Raw genomic sequence first — 18,323 nt, 5'->3', positions numbered from 1 at the left:
TTCTGCATGAACTTGCCCCATGTTCCTTCTTGCGACAACTACATTTGTGGGCAATTTTAAGCACAAACCTACTTGGGATGGGGGTGCTAAACACAGACTGCAGAACAGAAATTCAGGAAAGGCACTCATCATTGCAGTGCAAAGAATTGGTATGCCAGGTAAAAACATACATAGATGGGAGATGAGAAACTAGCTCATTTCTGCTGCAGAGCTAAGATGACGTCTGAGCGGTAACTGAAGGTATTGTTGCAACAGATGCTAAAATGGCTGCTGGGCCATGACTGGCACTGAAAGGGCCACCGAAGGGTCCAGGAATACTACATACTAGACACCTATCAAGATATACCAACTGGTATTGGCCCCAATAACAACACGGCTATCTAGGGGCAGGGCAAAAGGGAGAAAAACATCATCCATGACACAGCCAGGGCGGTGCCCTTAGATGGTGAAGAAGGGCTGGCCTTCCTTTGTCTTCAACTCAAAACATATGAACAAAAGCCATCTTGAAACTGACTTCAACTTTCCGTCACTTACTGAAACATTTTTCTCTGCAAACTTGAGCAATCGTTTATTCACCAAAATTCCTTCATTATCAGCTAACACACTTTTCCTTCCCTACATACTACCAACTGGACAGGATCCAAAGACCATCATCTACAGTCTTTTTCTCTAAAAAAAAATAAATTTGAACATGTATCACTATGGCCTAATTAACAGTACTTGCAACTCACTTATACCTGAGGCAACCGTCACTAGCCCGAACAGGAACTATTGCTACGTCCACCTAGTACCAATATGACTACTGGCCAGACTTATCTAACAGCGCTGCATACGGGACATCCAAAAGGACTAGGATATTCTCACAACCCCATCATCCAGAAGGACTAGGATATTCTCAAAACCCCATATACCTAGGACGGTCGACCTCAGCCCGACAGGACCTACCGTCACGTCTGATGGCACTGCGTACAGGTGATTTAACAACACTCCTGTCCAGTTAGTAGTTAGTAATATATTAAACACTCAAGACCTGGGGTACACTTCTCTATCAGCAGTGACTTAACAACAGGACATCAGACACCTGACTGACCAGAAAGACCAACAATCAACTGTGCCAGAACAGACCAACGGTAGACATCATATTATAAATATGACACTTACCGGGCTGTGTGAGGGAGGGTGATCAGGCCTCCATTCTGGCACAATAGATATAAGAATTCCTCGTCCAACGTCACTGTCCGATGTCTGTTAATAGTCCCGACTGATAAAGATCCTGCCGACTACGCCAATTGTTAAGGACCGCTGCCCGGTCACATAACCTTTCAGGTCTTGAGCTCCAAATTAGTCCGTACCTGGGTGCACCAGGGAAACCAAGAACTAGACTCAAAGACAGTTATCAGTTTCCTCAGATACGTAGAGTGGAGCCACGGCAAGTATACAGCTCACTCTGCATAAGGCAGGCATACTCTGAGCATTTATTAACTGTATACATGGGTTATTAGTCACAGCGTTAATCTCATTGGGTTAGACAAACATTATGAATCATGCATTGTTCAGCAATCGGCATAGCGTGAGAGTCTATGAAATGTCCTTTAAAATATCTGTTTATCCGGCGTGTCTGGAGCTTCGCTTAGGATTCAATTGGCCGTAGTATCTTGTTAGCACAGTCAGTTCTTTTGTCCAAATCTCCGAATGGAGGCGTGGGGGAGCCTTTTTCTGATAACCGTTGTACATCTGGCACCCAGACTTGTTTTTTTCTCGGACAAGATAAAAACAGATGTCATGAGACACTGTACCGTACCTCCTGCTCTAAACTTATTTCTGCTTTGAATTATTGTTTTACCACGCACAAGCTTATTTACATTTTATGTTTAATCTCTTTTTATTAGATTTTCCAAAATATTTTACAACCATTAGAAAATAGCAGTACAAGTAGGAAAGAACACAAAAAAGCAATAGAATAGAAAAAGGTCTCGCAGGGCCTTCAATTCACATTGTATAACAAATAGGCACGTCTTCTTGTGAACAATAGAAATATAACAGTCAATTCGTTTAGCCCATGGTTGATCCCCAGACCACCTTCCCCCAATCAACTATTCTTTTACTATATCACCGCATAACTGACTGAACATAGAGGTGGGGTCTGCGTCATAGTGAGTGTTACGAATTATCTAGTGGAAAACCTTTTCTTTAGAAGGAGAGAAGTGGAAAGAGAAAAAAGGAAGAGAGAAGAAGGAAAGAAGAGAAGAGGGAAACGATATAGAAGCCGTCTGAACGGGTTGAACAGATATGTCAGAACAACAAGACACTTCGACAATAACACGCACATGTACACGAACAAAACAAAACAAAACGAAAAAAAAAAGGAAGGGGGGGGGTATGTACAATTAGGGAAACGGGGGACACCTTGAGCATCTTATTTTCGGTCCCCACCTCCAAAGGGCCTGTGTCCCCTTCAGGGCTCGTGGATGAGTCTAGTAAAACAGACTGTAAACTCTGTTGAAGACTCAAACATGATCCAGGGCTGCCAGGTCTTTCTATATTTTTCCTTTTGTTTTTCGGGCTCTCGCGAGTGCTCCGCACATAGCTCCTCCATCTGGTTAAGGTATGTCATTTCTTGCTGCCATTCTCTCATTGAGGGAACTTGTGTGGTTCGCCAGTGGTGAGGGATGACTGCTCTGGCTGCTGCAATGCAAAAGCGGAGCAGGTCTCCCTTTTGCGCACTAATGGGGCCCGGCAGAATGGAGAGGAGGGCTATCTGCGGCGTATTGCTAATCGATTTTCTGCACATTGAGTTATATGTGGCAAACACCCTGTTCCAGAAAGGCCATAATTTATCGCAACCCCACCAGACATGTAGTAGGGTGCCTCTATCAGTCCCACAGCGCCAACACATGTCCGACACCGAGGGGAATATCGCGTGTAGTCGCGTTGGGTATCTGTACCATCTAGCAAGCACCTTGTACCCTTTCTCTTGAGCAGCACATGCCATGGTTAATTTGTGTGTGAAGATAAATGATTTTTGCCAGTTGCTCTGTGTGATTTCCTCTCCTATTTCCTGCTCCCAAGGCCACTTGAAGCCCGGGCTAGTGCGACTAATCTCTTGCATCAGTAGGCCATATATTTGTGACAGCACGTGCTCTGGGGGTTGGGGGCGGGCGCAGCTCAAACAACCTCTTCGAAGGCTGTCAATTCCACACCCGGGGTGTCGCTTCCCTCCCAAGGCACAAGGAAGGAGCGTAACTGAAAATACTCAAGCCAGGAGATGTGGATATCTCCAAATCAGTGTTTAAGTTCCTGCATAGAAGGGATTGGTTGTCCACCCAGGACCTGCTGGACCCTAGTGTCCTCCCAATTCTCCCAACCCAAAAAGCGTTCTCGCTCCCTCCCTGGTGGGAAAGCTGGGTTATTAAATAATGGTGTCAAAGGGCTATTTTCTCTGGACAATATCTGTTGACGTATTTGTGCATCCCATAATCTAAGTGTACCCCTTAGGAAGTAGTTTGAACCTACAGATTGTGCCCTATCCCCTTTTTTCACCCATGGGAGTAGCCTCAGAGGGACTGTACAATCTGTTTGCTCCAATGCTATCCATTGTTTGTTGTTGGTGTGGTAATGCCAGTCTAGCAGGTGCGTAAGAATCGCCGCCGTGTGATAGTTTTTAAAATCGGGTAAACTAGTTCCTCCTTGTGATTTGGGATACGATAACGTGCGCATGCTAACTCGTGGTCTCTACCCCCCCCCCCCCCCTCCTCCCCAGACGAATCTGATCAGTGCAGATTTTAGCTTGTTAAAAAATGTTTGGGGTACCGTTATAGGGATGGTTTGAAAAATGTATAGGAATCGGGGTAGGACATCCATTTTAATGGTATGTATCCTCCCGAACCATGACAAGACTCTGGTGGCATAGGTGGAGAGGTCTTTTAGGGTGCGGTCCAGTAGGGTCGAGTAGTTCATGGGGAATAGTTTAGAGTGGTCCGATGGAATGTGCATTCCCAAATATTTTATTGCCTCCTGCTGCCACTTAAAGGGAAAGTGTTCTGTTATATGTTTTTTTGTTTCTGGGCCCAAGGATATATTTAGGGCTTCAGTTTTGCTGTAATTAATTTTAAAGTTGGATAAGTTGCCAAATTTTTCAAATTCTTCAATGAGGGAGGGCAGGGTGATGCGTGGTTGTGTGATATATAGCAGTACGTCGTCAGCATATAAAGCAGCTTTATACTAGGTCCCCCTCACTGTCAGTCTGCTGATGTTCTGGTTATTTCTGATTGCCGTCGCTAGATGCTCCATCACTAAGACGTACAGCAGGGGGGACAGGGGGCAGCCCTGCCTGGTGCCGTTCCTGATGTGGATGGGGGAGGATAGTGTGCCATTTATCCTAACCCTGGCCGTGGGGCAGGTGTATAGAGCAAGTGTTCTGGACAAAAATTTAGGACCCAACCCTATCTGCTTGAGGGCTGCCTCCAGAAATTCCCAGCGAACCCTATCAAAGGCCTTCTCCGCATCTACCGACAACAAACACATTGGATTAGCGCCATCTCGAGCCTTAGCCACAAGAGGCAGGGTTTTTATTACATTGTCTCTGGCTTCTCTCCCTCTGACGAAGCCCACCTGGTCTGTGTGTATAATGTTCAGGAGATGCGGAGAAAGCCTGTTGGCCAGGACCTTCGCATAGATTTTTATGTCCACGTTGATCAGTGAGATCGGTCTATAGTTAGTGGAAAGTGTGGGGTCCTTTCCCAGTTTTGGGATTATGCTTATGTGTGCCTCAAGGGCCTGTTGCGGAAAGGGGGACTCCTGAGAGACCGCGGAGAAAGTCCTGGCTAGAAAAGGGGCAAGCTGCTGTTTAAGACACTTGTAGAAGGCGGGGGTGAAGCCGTCGGGCCCTGGGCATTTCCCTGCGGGGGTACTTTTGATAACCTCCTCTATCTCGTCTACCGTGATATCCCCTTCCAACGCGTCTCTGAAGTTGGAGCTTATTACCGGTAGAGCCATCTCTGCTACATATTTGGAAATTCGGTCTTTTAATAAAGTTGGATTCATGTCAGCGAATTGTCCCTTAAGATTGTAGAGTTGGGAATAGTATTTCTGGAATATATCCAGGATTTCCGTAGGGTTATATGTATCGGTGCCAGTCGCGTTTTTGATTTGTGGAATGAATGTCTGTGCAGCTCTCAGGTGGATCAGACGGGACAGGGGTTTGCCCGTTTTGTTGGAGTATTCATATTGAAAGCGTTTGTATTGGTTTCTTACGTGGGTATATGCCTGGTCTAGTTTTGATTTTAGCTCTTTCCTGACCCGGGCCAGATCCGCCAGGATATCCGGTGAGAGAGTTATTTTATGTGCCGACACTGGGGTGTGGATCTGTTTCAGGAGTTTGTCGTAATGGCTCTTTCTTTTTTGAGCCGAGAGCCATGTTTTATTAGGGTGCCCCTCAGGACGCACTTCAGTGCCTCCCACTGAATAGGAGCCGAAGTGGTGTCTGCGGCATGCGTCACAAGAAACGTCTCTATCTGTTCTTTAACTTCCGATTCACATACGCTATCTTTCAGGAGGTTGTCATTCAACCTCCACGTCCACTGGCGAACTATTTGATCTGGTAAGGTTAGGGTCAGGAATATAGGAGCGTGGTCCGACCACACCATATCCCCTATTGTGGCCTCAGGCTGCCACGACAGGGCATGGTGTCCCAGAAGAAAGTAGTCTATGCGACTGTAAGAATTATGTGGGTGTGAAAAGAAGGTGTAATCCTTATCTTGTGGGTGTAGGATGCGGCATACATCCACCAGTTGAAGTGCATTGCATTTTTGAGGGTCCGTAGTTGCCCGAGAGGGACATTGCCCCTGCCCGCTGAGGAATCTATGTCTGGATTTAAGGTCATGTTGTAGTCCCCTCCGGCTACAACGACTCCCTCTGCAAACTCCGCCACTACTTTTAAGAAGGTTTGGGTAGCTACTGCCTGCTGTTGGTTTGGTGCATACCAGTTTACGATTGTGATTTTAGTAGTTCCTATTTTCACTTTAATGAGGACATATCGTCCCCCAGGATCTATTTTAGTTTCTATGAGGTGGTGAGCTAGGGTTCTATGTATCGCGATGGAGACCCCACCCGACCGGCTGTCGGGGTTGGCGCTGTGGAACCAATGCGAGTAGTACCTATCTCGTATGGCAGGGACGTCTCTCTTGAAATAATGCCACTTGGACCCTCTGTTTGTGCAGCTGGTATAGGACTTGTGGTCTTTTCTGTGATATTTACATTTTATAATGCTCCCTTTTGTATCTAGCGGCCATTTTGAGACAGATTCTTTATTTATTATGGACCTGTACCTTCTCAGTATGGTTTCCAATTTGTGAAATTTCCTTAAATTTTGAAATGTATGAAGGTGCCAATAGTGATTCAAACATGAGACTAGCTGACAGATAAACACTGGGGTGTACAGAGGCAGCAGTGACATCCAGCTCTGGTTCTGGGAAGGCCAAAAAGCTCCTCAGTCATATATTAATACACAAGTATTATAAGACTCAAATAGTAAGTGGAGGACCTTTAGAGGGGTTTTACAGAGAAAGACTATTGGTGACATTTCCTCAAGATTCGTCATCAATAGCATATCTGCAGGGATCTGCTGCCCGGTCCCCCCGCTGCTCAACTAATCAGAAGATGTTGTGGATGGCTGAAATGCTCTAAATGTTGTTCATATCATAGCAGCTTGGTTCGGCATTATAGCACTCTCCTATTTACTTCAATGAGAGAGACCTGCCATACCAAACCAGATTACTGCCAAGTAGACAACATTTTGGACCTGCTGGCCATCTGCAGGATCTTTTCATTAGCTGATCGGCGGATTTCTCAAGAAGTGAAACCTTGTTGATTTGCTATTGATTTCCTCTCCTAAGGACAAGTCATGAATGGTTTTCACCTGGAAAAACCTAATTAAATACAGCAACAGAAATTATAAAATCAGTAACTTTTAATGTAATATGTACTGTATTTGGTAAACACAAGATGAGTTTGCATATAAGATGTTAAAAATCTTCATCTTTTATTTACTAGTTATTTTTGGCAGTAAAACAATTATTCATTTGCTATTATGGGGGGTTTCAAGCATCACATAACCAATCCTAGGACTGGTAGTGATGTCTGATTCTTTAAGCAAGAGTAATTTTCTTAGTTAATCACAAATAAATTGAGGCCAACTCTGATTCAATAAAAGTAAATTGTGTTTTCTGCTCTCTGTTACTTGAATTTATGAATGTGGCTATTTAGGGGTAATATTACAGGTTAGATACTGGGGCTAAATCATCACAACTGTCTAAAACTAAAATTTGTTGCCCTTACCAACTATTCACAGAACAGTTTTCATTATATCAGAGCAGTTTCAGAAATTAAACCTGAGTTCTAATTGGTTACTAGAGGCAACAAAGAAAGTTTTCTTTCTAGACACTTTTGATAGATGTTATCTCATAATCTATGTAATGTACCTGGGCAGCTTTTATAAGGTAAAGCATGTACATTATACATTTATAAGTGATGCAATCTATGGCTTAGTAGACAAAAACAAATGTTTTACTATATGCTATTTGTATGAACTATGATGGATTTTGTTTTTTTTATTAGAAATATTGTAAGAAATCAAAAAGATTATAATCTGCATACAATCTTAAAACATCATATTTACAATTCTTAAAACGGTTAAAATTAAAAGAATTCAAACGTTATAAGAAAACCAAATAAAAAGGAATGCAAAATGAAACCTTAAGTCATAATGTCTGAAAATCTGCTTGCTATAGAGAGAGTAGCTGCAGTTTTCAGTTCAGAACACTGAGTGGCACTATAAGACTGTGTATGAATTTTTGTACAACCTAGAATGAAAATCCACTGATTTCATTGTAGTCTAACAGAACAGGATATAGGGAAACATTGCAAGATATCTAGAGGACACAAAGACTCTGCTCTATGGGAATAATCTTTGCCAAGGATTGTCCATTTTAAAGGAATATATTCCCCTTCTTGTGGATTATAGCAAAAGAACTTTTATATAAGAGTTTTATGAAAATGGATCACACAGCAAGTCACCGAAGAAAGCAGTGGGAGCAGATATATCAGGTATTTTACTTAATTTTACTCTTTATCAATGATACCTATGGTCAACTACAATATTCAGTACCTGAAGAAATGAAGAGAGGGTCTGTGATTGGGAATGTGGCAAAAGATCTTGGATTAAATGTAAAGGAATTGGCAGATAGGAAATTTCAGCTTATTTCAACAGCAAAAAAACAATATTTCAATGTTAATTTTGAAAATGGAGACTTATTGGTATCAGAGAGAATTGACAGAGAAACATTATGTGGGATTAAATCAATCTGCTTTATAAACCTAGAAGCTGTCATTGAAAATCCTTTGAATTTTTACACAATCACCGTTGAAATCAAAGATGTGAATGATAATGCACCGATATTTTCAGAAAATAATTTTGAAGTAGAAATCAGTGAAGTGACATTACCTGGCGCCCGCTTTGCTTTAGGAAATGCTAGAGATCCAGACTTAAGCACCAACTCTGTACAAAGTTATACACTGAGTGGCAATGAAAACTTTGGCCTTGGAGAGAAAATAACAACAGATGGAATTAAATACCCAGAAATTATACTAGAAAAATCACTGGACAGAGAGAAACAAAGCTTCTATGAGTTAATATTAACAGCTTTGGATGGAGGTAACCCACAGAAATCAAGCACTGCTACAGTGAAGATCATTGTTCAAGATTTTAATGATAACCTGCCTATGTTTAATCAAGACACATATCACATAAGGTTACAGGAAAATGCAGCTATTGGATCACTTATAATTCAGTTAAATGCAACTGATGAAGATGAAGGCTCTAATGCTCAAATAACTTATTCTTTTAGTCATATTTCTGATAATGAACTCCAATTATTTACTATAGACTCATTAAATGGGGAGATCAAAGTATTAGGAAAGTTGGATTATGAAACATCAGATACCTATGAAATGACTGTAGTGGCAAAAGATGGTGGAGGCCATGTGACACATTGCAAGGTGTCAATTCAAGTCATTGATGTCAATGACAACGCTCCAGAAATGACAATGAAATCTATCTCATCAACAATTCCAGAAGATTCACCACCAGGGACTGTCATAGCATTACTGAATGTCCGTGACTTGGACTCTGGGGTGAATAGTGAAGTTATTTGTCATATCTCAGACACTTTGGCTTTTCAGCTTATTCCATCCTCTAGTAGTTATTATAAACTAGTAACTGCAGGTACCATGGACCGAGAAAGAAATCCTTCCTACAATGTTACAATACAGTGTATGGATAGCGGATCTCCTCCATTGTCTACCAACAAAACCTTTCACCTCAACATCTCAGATGTAAACGATAACGCTCCAGATTTTGAGCAGATGAACTACATTGTGTATATTGGAGAAAATAATCAACCAGGTACATCAATATACACTGTCCATGCCTCAGACAGTGATTGTGATGAAAATGGGAAAATTACTTACAGCATTCTAAACAGCAACGTAGAAGAGATTCCAGTGTCATCTTATATTTCCATCAACTCAATGACTGGAGTTCTCTTTGCCCAGAGATCATTTGACTATGAACAGTTGCGGGAATTTCAGTTCCAGGTGATGGCTAAAGATAGTGGATCTCCTCCTCTAAGCAGTAATGTCACAGTGAGGATATGTATCATTGATAAGAATGATAATGTCCCTAAGATCCTCTACCCATCACCAGACACTGAGGGATCGGCTTTATTTGAGTTTATTCCTCACTCTGCTGAGAAAGGTTATCTAGTCACCAAAGTGATTGCAGTGGACGCTGACTCTGGACACAACGCCTGGCTCTCCTATCACTTACTACAAGTTCCTGATCCAACAATATTCACCATTGGTCTATATACTGGTGAAATCAGGATTGGAAGAGATCTTCCAGACAGAGATACCTTAAGACAAAAAATTGTGGTTCTGGTGAAGGATAATGGAGTCCCATCTTTGTCATGTACCGTTTCAGTTCATTTAGTTGTGGCTGAAAACTTTCAAGAGATTGTTCCAGAGATAAAGCGACAACCCAATGTGTTACATACTTCTTCCAATGTAACATTCTATCTGGTTGTATCCATAGGTTTTATTTCAATTCTATTCATTGCAACAGTGTTGATTACCGTAGTTTTGAAATGCAGGAAATCTAATTCTCCAACAACCTATGGAGCATATAGCAGAAATGTATATCCTCAATTCACCCTGGGATGTCCTTCAGAGATCAGTGATACAAGTTTACCTTTCCCATTCTCATATGATGTGTGTGTGACTCTGGACTCAAAGCAGAATGAAATTGCTTATCTGAAACCAGTGCAGAACGTCCCTACAGAGAACCTCATAGACACTGATGAAACTACAGCTGTGAATGGTTCTTCCAGCAATGATCTGAATCCTATCAATATTGCACAGGTATGAAACAGCGATATTTCATTAAATCATACTTATTCATAGCTTCCCACTTTTGCATAATTTTAGTAATACTTACAAGAATTCAAATATAGGGTGTCCTACTTACTAGACATCTGCTAGATCACTAATTACTGCATTACAAGCAGTTTTTGCAAAATTTACAGAGTAGGAAAGTTAAAAGGAACTATAGGCCACAGAATGTTAAGAAATATATTGGGGTTTTTTATACAAATTACAAGGCGTCTCAATGGCTGGATGCCCAGAGAATTCCGCTATAACTCCAAGACTAATGAACTAATTGTAATGATATTTGGTCAAAACATACCTTACTCAATGAGAATCGGGAACCCCTCTTAACATGTGCTAGAATTGTTCCCCATTTATGCTAAAGCATGCCTGAATCCAACACTCCTCATTGCTGCATGTTCTGGTTAGTATGCCTGGTAACATTCTTGCCTGGTGAACGTCATCAGAAAAAAAAAATAACACCAGAAATGCGCATTTTTGGTCCCCATCATCTCCAATAAAAATGCAATAAAATGCAATAAAAAAGCCGTATGTATTCCAAAATTGTATCAACAGAAACTACAGAGTTTCCAACATAAAATGAGCCCTCGCATAATTATGTTGATGGAAAAATAAAAAAGTTAGGGCTGTCAGAAGATGGCGACAGAAAATACTTTAAAAAAATTAAATGTCTTTGAAAAAAAATTAAATTAATACAGCAAAAAAAAGCTAAATAAGTTTTGTATCATAGTAATCATACTGACTCATAGAATAAAATTATCATGTAATCTTTGCTGCAGTGTGTATGCCGTACAAACAAGGGGCACTCTAAAATAGCAGAATTTTATTTTTTTTCCATTTCACTCGACTTACAGCTTTTTAAAAGTTTTTCAGTACATTATGTGGTACATTAAGTAGTGCCATTAAGAAATACAACTTGGCCTGCCAAAATAAAGCCCTCATGCAGCTGCGTCGATGGGTAAATAAAAGAGATAGGATTTTTTAAAAGCAGGAAGGAAAACGTGCTTCTATAGAAACCAATAGGTTCCAAAAAAACGCTCACGTGCCAGATTGTTAGACGCGCTGAATCAGTGCGTCTAACAAAGATAGGACGTGTGAATGCGAACTTGCATGTTGGCTCCGAGGTCTGAGCAAAGATGGTTGTCCTGTCATTGCTGCGTATTTTCCATAGGCTCCAATGGGAGCCTTGAAGACATGCAGCACGCGCCTCAGATCGTGTGAATGGGCCACTTCACAAAATTTAAAGCCGCCTTCATGCGATCTTTTCAGGCCCATAGCAGCGCTGTTTTCTTGCTGCTTAGCAGCGTGAAAACAGCGCTCATCTGAACGAGGCCTTAAGTGGTTAATAACTAAAATCACTGTATATAATGAAACAAGTGGAAACATAAAACATGCAATAAATGAATATTTTTTCTTTTCGTATTTTAGATTGCTCTAACAACTTGACAAACTTGAGTGTCATAAAGAATATAATATAATGTAGTAGCAGAACAAATAATATGAGGCCAATATATTTATTGAGCTCTCAGGATCTCGATAAACAATATAGAGTTCATGACTGCAAATTTTAGCATACTGAAAATACTTTGCAATTCAGTCCTGACCGAGCGCTGATATAAGCGTCAAGTAATTTCAGAAAACTCATAGTTTCCAATTTGTAAAATTTCCTTAAAGTTTGAAATGTATGAAGGTGCCAATAGTGATTCAAACATGAGACTAGTAGAAAGACTAATGAACTGGGGTGTACAGAGGTGCCAGTGACATCCAGCTCTGGTGCCTGGGAAGGCCAAAAAGCTCCTCAGTCATATATTAATACACCAGTATTATAAGACTCAAATAGTAAGAGGAGGACCTTTAGAGGGGTTTTACTGAGAAAGACTATTGGTGACGTTTCCTCAAGATTGGTCATCAATAGCATATCTGCAGGGATCTGCTGCCCGATCCCCCTGCTGCTCAACTAATCAGAAGATGTTGTGGATGGCTGAAATGCTCTAAATGTTGTTTATAACATAGCAGCTTGGTTCGGCATTATAGCACTCTCCTATTCACTTCCATGAGAGAGACCTGCCACACCAAACCAGATTACTGCCAGGTAGACAGCATTTTGGTCCTGCTGGCCATCTGCAGGATCTTCTCATTAGCTGATCGGTGGTGATCCCGAGAAGCGGAACCTTGTTGATTTGCTACTGATTTCCTTTTCTAAGGACAAGTCATGAATGGTTTTCACCTGGAAAAACCTAATTAAATGCAGCAACAGAAATGATAAAATCAGTAACTTTTTATGCAATATGTATTTTGAAAAAAAAACAAGATGAATTTGGATATAAGTGTCAGGACCGGCGGCTCGCGGGGGCGCTGTGCCCATACCGCCAGCTCTATTAGCTGGACTGCAGCGTTGCGGCACAGGGGAGTCCTGGTTCTGGTAACCTCCCCTGGCCACCAGAATCCTACTCACGGTCGGGTTACTAAGGACACGGCGGGTGCCACCCTGCGTCTCCGTCACCATGATGACCAGGCGTGCATCCTGGGTCTCACTCACAGCTAGTGGAGAGAGTTTCCACCGAGCAAGTGCCTCAGTGATTGACTTGCTGCTGTCAGGCTCCCCGGCCCAATCAGCTGTTGGGGTGGGCGTTCTGACAGCATTTAAATGCCTCTGTTCCTTCCAGAATTTGCCAGTTTTAGTTTGATCTCCTGCTACACTTGCGTCCTTTGCACTGGCCTGATTCTCTATCTTTATGTATTGCTTTAGACCCCGACTTCGCCTTCGCCTGATCCCTGGTACCGTGTTTTCTCAAGTTGCTGTCCCGTACTTCCTGACTTGCCTCTGTGTTTCTTTGTCTCTGTATCTGTTTGTACGTCTGACCCCTTGCCCTGCTTCCTTAGTGAGTATAGGGACTGTCACCCAGTTGTCGCCCTGGGGCCTAGCCCAGGGGGACAAGTAGGTAGGGACAGGGGTTGCGGTAAGCTTTTAGGGGCTACCAGTACCAGACCCCAGTACCCTGACAATAAGATGTTAAAAAGTTTCATGTTTTATTTACTAGTTATTTCTGGCTGTAAAACAATTATTCATTCGCAATTTTGGGGGGTTTCAAGCATCACATAACCAATGCTGGGAATGGTAGTGATGTCTGATTCTTTAAGCAGGAGTAATTTTCTTAGTTAATCACAAATAATTGAGGCCAACTCCGATTAAAAAAAAAAAAAAAATTATGTTTTCTGCTCTCTGTTGAATTTATGAATGTGGCTGTTTAGGGGTAATATTACAGGTTAGATACTATATGTATGAACTATGATGTATTTTATTTGTTTTCTTTATTAGAAATATTGTAGGAAATCAAAAAGATTATAATCTGTATACAATTTTAAAACGTCATATTTTCAATGATTAAAATCAGAAGAATTTAAACGTTATAAGAAAACCAAACAAAAAAAAAAAAGCAAAATAAAACCTTAAGTCTAAAATCTGCTTGCTATAGAGAGAGTAGCTGCAGTTTTTAGTTTAGAACACTGAGTGGCACTATAAGACTGTGTATGAATTTTTGTACAACCCAGAAAGAAAATCCACTGATTTCACTGTAGTCTAACAGAACAGGATATAGGGAAACATTGCAAGATATCCAGAGGACACAAAGACTCTGCTCTATGGGAATAATCTTTGCCAAGGATTGTCCATTTTAAAGGAATATATTCCCCTTCTTGTGGATTATAGCAAAGGAACTTTTATATAAGAGTTTTATGAAAATGAATCACACAGCAAGTCACCGAAGAAAGCAGTGGGAGCAGATATATCAGGTATTTTACTTAATATTCCTATTTATCAATGACACCTATGGTCAACTACAATATTCAGTACCTGAAGAAATGAAGAGAGGGTCTGTGATTGGGAATGTGGCAAAAGATCTTGGATTAAATGTAAAGGAATTGGCAGATAGAAAATTTCAGCTTATTTTAAAGGCCAAAAAACAATATTTCAATGTTAATTTTGAAAATGGAGACTTATTGGTATCAGAGAGACTTGATAGAGAAACATTATGTGGGATTAAATCAATCTGCTTTATAAACCTAGAAGCTGTCATTGAAAGTCCTTTGACTTTTTACACAATCACCATTGAAATCAAAGATGTGAATGATAATGCACCGATATTTTCAGAAAATAATTTTGAAGTAGAAATCAGTGAAGTGACATTACCTGGCGCCCGCTTTGCTTTAGGAAATGCCCAAGATCCAGATTTAGGCACCAACTCTGTACAAAGTTATACACTGAGTGGCAATGAAAACTTTGGGCTTGGAGAGAAAATAACTACAGATGGAATTAAATACCCAGAAATTATATTAGAAAAATCCCTGGACAGAGAGAAACAAAGCTTCTATGAGTTAATATTAACAGCTTTGGATGGAGGTAACCCACAGAGATCAAGCACTGCTACAGTGAAGATCATTGTTCAAGATTTTAATGACAACCTGCCTATGTTTAGTCAAGATACATATCATATAAGGTTACAGGAAAATGCAGCGATTGGATCTCTTGTAATTCAGTTAAATGCAACTGATGAAGATGAAGGCTCTAATGCTGAAATAACTTATTCTTTTAGTCATATTTCTGATAATGCAAGACAATTATTTACGATAGACTCACTAAATGGCGACATCAAAGTATTAGGCAATTTGGATTATGAAACATCAGAAAACTATGAAATGACTGTAGTGGCAAAAGATGGTGGAGGTCAAGTGACACGTTGCAAGGTGTCAATACAAGTCATTGATGTCAATGACAACGCTCCAGAAATGACAATGAAATCTATCTCATCAACAATTCCAGAAGATTCACCACCAGGATCTCTTATAGCATTACTGAATGTCCATGACTCGGACTCTGGGATGAATAGTGAAGTTGTTTGTCATATCTCAGACACTTTGGCTTTTCAGCTAATTCCATCCTCCAGTAGTTATTATAAACTAGTAACGGCAGGTAATATGGACCGAGAAAGAAATCCTTCCTACAATGTGACAATACAGTGTATGGATAGCGGATCTCCTCCACTGTCTACCAACAAAACCTTTCACCTCAACATCTCAGATGTGAATGACAATGCTCCGGTTTTTGAGAAGATGAACTACATTCTGTATATTGGAGAAAATAATCAACCAGGTACATCAATACAGACTATCCGAGCTTCAGATAGTGATATTGATGAAAATGGGAAAATCACTTACAGCATTCTAAACAGCAATGTAGAAGAGATTCCAGTGTCATCTTATGTTTCCATCAACTCAATGACTGGAGTTCTCTATGCCCAGAGAACATTTGACTATGAACAGTTGCGGGAATTCCAGTTCCAGGTGATGGCTAAAGACAGTGGATCTCCTCCTCTAAGCAGTAATGTCACAGTGAGGATATGTATCATTGATAAGAATGATAATGCCCCTAAGATCCTCTACCCATCACCAGACACTGAGGGATCGGCAGTATTTGAGTTTATTCCTCACTCTGCTGAGAAAGGTTATCTAGTCACCAAAGTGATTGCAGTGGACGCTGACTCTGGACACAACGCCTGGCTCTCCTATCACTTACTACAAGTTCCTGATCCAACAATATTCACCATTGGTCTATATACTGGTGAGATCAGGATTGGAAGAGATCTTCCAGACAAAGATACCTTAAGACAAAAGATTGTGGTTCTGGTGAAGGATAATGGAGTCCCATCTTTGTCATGTACTGTTTCAGTTCATTTAGTTGTGGCTGAAAACTTTCAAGAGATTGTACCTGAGATAAAGCGACAACCCAATGTGTTACATACTTCTTCCAATGTAACATTCTATCTGGTTGTATCCATTGGTTTTATTTCAATTCTATTCATTGCAACTGTGTTGATTACCATAGTTTTAAAATGCAGGAAATCTAACACTCCAACAACCTATGGAGCATATAGCAGAAATATATATCCTCAGTTCACGCTGGGATGTCCTTCTGAGATCAGTGATACAAGTTTGCCTTTCCCATTCTCATATGATGTGTGTGTGACTATGGACTCAAAGCAGAATGAAATTGCTTACCTAAAACCAGTGCAGAACGTCCCTACAGAGAATCTCATAGACACTGATGAGTCTGCAGCTGTGAATGATTCTTCCAGCAATGATCTGAATTCTATCAATATTGCACAGGTATGAAGCAGCGATATTTCATTAAATCATACTTGTTCATAGTTTTTTACTCTTGCATAATTTAGTAATACTTCCGTGAATTAATTGATGGGGTGCCCTACTCACTGGACGCCTGCTAGTTCACTACTTATTGTATTACATGCAATGTACTGAGGATTGAAGTGTTTTTGTAAAATTTAAAGATAGTGTGTAGGCAAGAAAAAGGGAACTATAGGCTAGAAAAGGGTAAGAAATATGCCCTAACTGGTAGATTTTGTAAAAATTACAAGGTGTTCCACTCGCTGGATGCTCAGAGAATTCAGCTGCAACTCCAAGACTAATGAACACATTTTAATGAAATACGGTCAAAACATGGCTTACTCAATGAGAATCAGGAACTAGAGATGAGCGAGCGTACTCGTCCGAGCTTGATACTCGTTCGAGTATTAGGGTACTCGAGATGCTCGTTACTCGAGACGAGCACCACGCGGTGTTCGAGTCACTTCCATTTTCTTCCCAGAAAAGTTTGCGCCGTTTTCTGGCCAATAGAAACACAGGGAAGGCATTACAACTTCCTCCTGTGACGTTCCAGCCCTATCCCACCCCCCTGCAGTGAGTGGCTGGGGAGGTCAGGTGACACCCGAGTCTCCAAACTGGGGCCGGCCGCGGCTCGCCACTGACATTAGGGAAAGTGCCGTCCTGCTGTAGCTGCTATAGGGAGAGTGTTAGGCTTTTATCTTCATCTTCAAGAACCCCAAGGGTCCTTCTTAGGGCCACATCTGACCGTGTGCAGTACTGTTGAGGCTGCTTTTAGCAGTTTTGCACATTTTTTTTTTTGTATTTCGGGCGTGCAGACCATTGCGTCCTCAGTCTGCAGTCATTTTACTGAGTATAGGGGCAGTACTGGTGAGGCAGGGATGGTGGTACAGGGAAAGAGATATACTGGCTATATAGGCAGTGGGCTTTTTCAAAAAACATTGGAAAAAAAAATCTTTGGGCTGCCTGTGACCGTGTTCAGTTTACTGCGTGTCTGCTGGGGGTAGTAGTTGCTCATTAATACCCTTGACTGCTACTACTACTGAAATGGAACTAATACTGTGCTCCCCCTATACTGCTGCTTTGGAATTGTTACTGGGGCCTGTCTTGACTGCTACTATTACTGAAATGGAACTAATACTGTGCTCCCCCTATACTGCTGCTAGTGATATGTTACTTGGGCCTGTCTAGACTGCTACTACTACTGAAATGGAACTAATACTGTGCTCCCCCTATACTGCTGCTAGTGATATGTTACTGGGGCCTGTCTAGACTGCTACTATTACTGAAATGGAACTAATACTGTGCCCCCCCTATACTGCTGCTTTGGAATTGTTACTGGGGCCTGTCTTGACTGCTACAATTACTGAAATGGGCGGTTGGGCAGCATGTTAGCCAGGAGAAGTGGCAGCGGAGTGTCATGCAGGCAGTGATTGTGCTTTGTTGGAGGTAGTGTGGTGCTTAGCTAAGGTATGCCTTGCTAATGAGGGTTTTTCAGAAGTAAAAATTGTTGGGGGGGGCCCGCTCTTGCCGCTATTGTGGCTTAATAGTGGGACCTGGAAACTTGAGATGCAGCCCAACATGTAGCCCCTCGCCTGCCCTATCCGTTTCTGTGTCGTTTCCATCAATTTTTTTGAATTTCCCAG

At 41.3% G+C, this 18,323-nt stretch overlaps 2 protein-coding genes across 2 annotated transcripts; both read left to right on the top strand.

The window, feature by feature from the left end:
• The first annotated feature begins 8,052 nt into the window (after positions 1–8,052).
• LOC136609946 (protocadherin gamma-B4-like) lies at positions 8,053–10,479 on the top strand. The gene has a single exon (XM_066589225.1). The coding sequence runs from the start codon at positions 8,053–8,055 to the stop codon at positions 10,477–10,479; it is 2,427 nt and encodes an 808-aa protein (XP_066445322.1).
• Positions 10,480–14,241: 3,762 nt separating this feature from the next.
• Positions 14,242–16,668, top strand: LOC136609945 (protocadherin gamma-B4-like). The gene has a single exon (XM_066589224.1). It carries the CDS (start codon positions 14,242–14,244, stop codon positions 16,666–16,668), a length of 2,427 nt encoding a protein of 808 aa, XP_066445321.1.
• Positions 16,669–18,323: the final 1,655 nt, after the last annotated feature.

The sequence above is a fragment of the Eleutherodactylus coqui genome, chromosome 2 (genome assembly GCF_035609145.1).
Source record: "Eleutherodactylus coqui strain aEleCoq1 chromosome 2, aEleCoq1.hap1, whole genome shotgun sequence".
Lineage (NCBI taxonomy): Eukaryota > Metazoa > Chordata > Amphibia > Anura > Eleutherodactylidae > Eleutherodactylus > Eleutherodactylus coqui.
The sequence above is the reverse complement of the archived record's forward strand: the minus strand, read 5'-3'. Positions and strand labels throughout refer to the sequence as shown.

Excerpts from the sequence above, each read along its gene's own strand:
- LOC136609946 (XM_066589225.1), top strand. The coding sequence starts at position 8,053 with ATGGATCACACAGCAAGTCACCGAAGAAAGCAGTGGGAGCAGATATAT.
- LOC136609945 (XM_066589224.1), top strand. The coding sequence starts at position 14,242 with ATGAATCACACAGCAAGTCACCGAAGAAAGCAGTGGGAGCAGATATAT.